Source organism: Habropoda laboriosa, unplaced genomic scaffold (genome assembly GCF_001263275.1).
Source record: "Habropoda laboriosa isolate 0110345459 unplaced genomic scaffold, ASM126327v1 scaffold30, whole genome shotgun sequence".
NCBI classification, from domain to species: domain Eukaryota; kingdom Metazoa; phylum Arthropoda; class Insecta; order Hymenoptera; family Apidae; genus Habropoda; species Habropoda laboriosa.
In genome coordinates this window covers 2,078,356-2,081,497 of record NW_017100178.1, presented here as the reverse complement: position 1 = coordinate 2,081,497, position 3,142 = coordinate 2,078,356, and the positions used below count along the sequence as shown (strand labels likewise).

The window sequence follows — 3,142 nt, the reverse complement described above, 5'->3', positions numbered from 1 at the left end:
TTTTTCTTTAATTTGTTTTTTATTAGTTTTAACATGTGCATACTTTCTCGAATTAACATTATTTAATAATTCATTATTGATAACCATATCAGGAAATGCCCATGAAACAAAAAAGAAGTAAAAAATTAAAGTAATACAATATGCCATATACAAATCATCTTTTATAAACAAAGGTAGCATGCTAAAATGAGAAATTATTAAAAACCAAAAAGATGGCAGAGGATCATTTTGGAAATATAATAAAACTGGAATTGCAACAAGTAAGATTGATTTTTCATGAACTTGAAATGAAAAAAGGAAAAATGCTAGTGCACAATTGATAAGAGAAATAATGAATCTCCCTTTCTGTGGATTTAGATAGAGATTTATGCAACTGGGTAAAACAGCTAATGTTGTTACTGCTAAACAAATTTTTGCTAATTCTTTATTTGCAAATGCATTTTGTAATTTATAAACCACATTTAATGTACACCAGATATTAGCAACTTTATCTTCAAATACTCCTCTAGCAACTGGAAATAATCGGAAAATAACATTTATAAATGTTTCTGCATCTTTAAGAAAAGGCAACCATATAATAAAGAATGTCAATATTACCGTAATAGATATACATAACAACATTAATAAATTAAATGAAGAAAATTGTTTTCTTGCAGGTAAGTGTTTTCCAAGTATATAGAAGAAAATTGGTAATGCATGATAAAGTTCCATTTGTTTATAGCTTAATGCTGCAGTAAATAGAATTGATCCAGTAATAAATGAATCTTGAAGCATAAATGTAACAGCACTAACGAATAATCCTAATGATAAAGAATTATATTGAAAGTGTCCATGGTCTATTAATATTAAACCAGGGTAAATTAATATTATTACAATATTAATATGTTTTCTCTTTAAACCAAATATACACACTTCTTCTGTTTTAAAATTTTCTGATATTCTATTAGTTAACATAAAATATAATATTGACGGTACATAAACCAAGATATCTACACAAAGAACACTGAGTCTCATGAAATATTTGTGACCTTCAGATGATAAACCTCTAGATTCATGTAGTTTTACATAAGAGGAATTAATTTTGTTGGCAATAACACCCAATACAAAACTATGATAAGCTGTTAATGGAGGATAATCTAATCCCCAATATTGTAAATCATTGTCTGTCGTATTTGTGTACCATTTTTCAATTGGAATATTTAATGTTATTTCTTGCCAGTGTCGTTGTGCTTCATAGTCTCCAAACATTGGAGGTTTCCCTTGACCACTATGTGAATGATATGTAATGCACCATCTTAAGAGAAGGGCAAATAGGCAAATTAATACAATTTGTATAGTGCCTTGCATTTTTTATCTTATATGTTGACAATCTTCAGTAATTTACATGTTGGGCATACTCTCAATTGCAATTAATAAGTATATTTTAGAAATAACATCTAGCTACCTAGGTTTATCATAGAAAATTTGAGGTTAGAATAAAAATGGTATAAAGAAACAAGGAATATGCATGCAAATATAATGAAACATATAAAATACGCACCACATGCGAAGCATTTAATTCCTCGATTAATTTACTTCTAATGTAACTTTCAGTATATGACATATTTAATAATTGAACCTTTGATCTGGGTTTGGATTCGCCGCTTCTTTGTATACGTGGAAATATGTATTTCTTTATTATTTTTTGTAAAATAAGAAATTACTTTTGTAAAATTCAAAACTGCAAATATTAAAGGTATTATAAAACAAAATATTCTATTTCTGTTATTATATAATTTTTGCAGTTTAAATAATCTTTAATTTGAATTGACGTCAGAGTTAATGGACCTTTTAAATCTTTCGACATAATTTGATACGTTATCAATCGATTTCCAAAATTTCGATTAGTCGAATGATTTGAACATGTATAAAACTATTTTTTCTATTATCCTTTTTACAATGATTATTGTGATTTTATTATGGTTAAATGAAAATTAAATCTTATTACCTCGAAAACATCAATGTTAACGGAACTTCATTCACGGATAAGGTGGTCTGTACCTCTTATGTATTTCTTTCTAATTATAAGATACATTATTTAACATAAAAACGAGTTTAAAGTGTATGCAATTATATATTCTCCGGCGTGCAAATTTGTACTTATTTTATTTGTATAGCGCAATATTTATTTTTAGAAACATTAATTATTCAGAAACATCTAAAATAGTTAAGAATTAAACATAAGAAATTTTTTTAGATACCAGTTTATTCATTTATATACTTAATACATTATTCTATGTTTTATTTTTATTTTAGCATCGGCACAAATAAATTTAAAGTAAAAATTTTAAAGAAAAATTACTGTATAGAACATACATTCTAGAATATCCCATAATATAACATTATTTTGTTGTATTTAATTTCAACTGTTATAAGAATCATTATTAACTAATTGCTATTCATTTTTAATGTACAAAATATAATTTTTTTTAAATACAGGTAAATATCATTAAATATTAAATATATTTAGAAAACTTTGTTATTTCTTGCAAAAAAGAAAAAATAACATTAACAACTTTGCTTTTATACATGTTACAATAGACAAAACTAATTATTTTTTAACAAGCCACATTATGTACATGGCACATCAATATGTATTGTCTAATACCCGATTTCAGGTACTGCAACAACTGCTATGATTTCTGTAAGAATAATAAATTATTATAACAATTGCATACTGATTATCTCATTAAGACTATTATAAGATTACAAGTCTATTAATTCTTATATTTTGTTAATATTAAGAAGAATATTGCTTTTCACATAAAGTTATCCAAAATATATTTAGGTAACAAAATTAATATTATGTATTCTCAAACAGACAATTAACAATAATATGATATAATATTTAAATATTAGTTATATGTTCATGTTTCTAAAATATGCATGAATTGTAGCTTTCAATAACTTGTTATAATGTAATTAAGTTACAGCAAAATTTATGATCGCTTCAATTATATATGCTAATAACATTTTAAAATGTGAGCTATATTATGCTATCTTTGTAAAAAAATGTAGATGTTTTATTTTAAGACAAAGATGTCATAAATATAAATAAATGTACATAAATTTAGATTACAATATTGAGGAAAAAAATTTCCAA

The 3,142-nt window shown here is 24.7% G+C and overlaps 1 protein-coding gene across 1 annotated transcript in view; it reads right to left on the bottom strand.

The window, feature by feature from the left end:
* LOC108578940 (dolichyl pyrophosphate Man9GlcNAc2 alpha-1,3-glucosyltransferase) overlaps window positions 1–1,582 on the bottom strand; it is a gene marked incomplete at its 3' end in the record, with an annotated part of 3,489 nt that extends 1,907 nt beyond the window's left edge. Inside the window, exons 1-2 of the mRNA XM_017942358.1 lie at window positions 1,541–1,582; window positions 44–1,444 (exon numbers count right to left, since the gene is read on the bottom strand). Of these exons, the coding sequence (XP_017797847.1) occupies window positions 44–1,347 (1,304 nt within the window). The remainder of the gene's footprint in view (window positions 1–43; window positions 1,445–1,540) is intronic.
* Window positions 1,583–3,142: the final 1,560 nt, after the last annotated feature.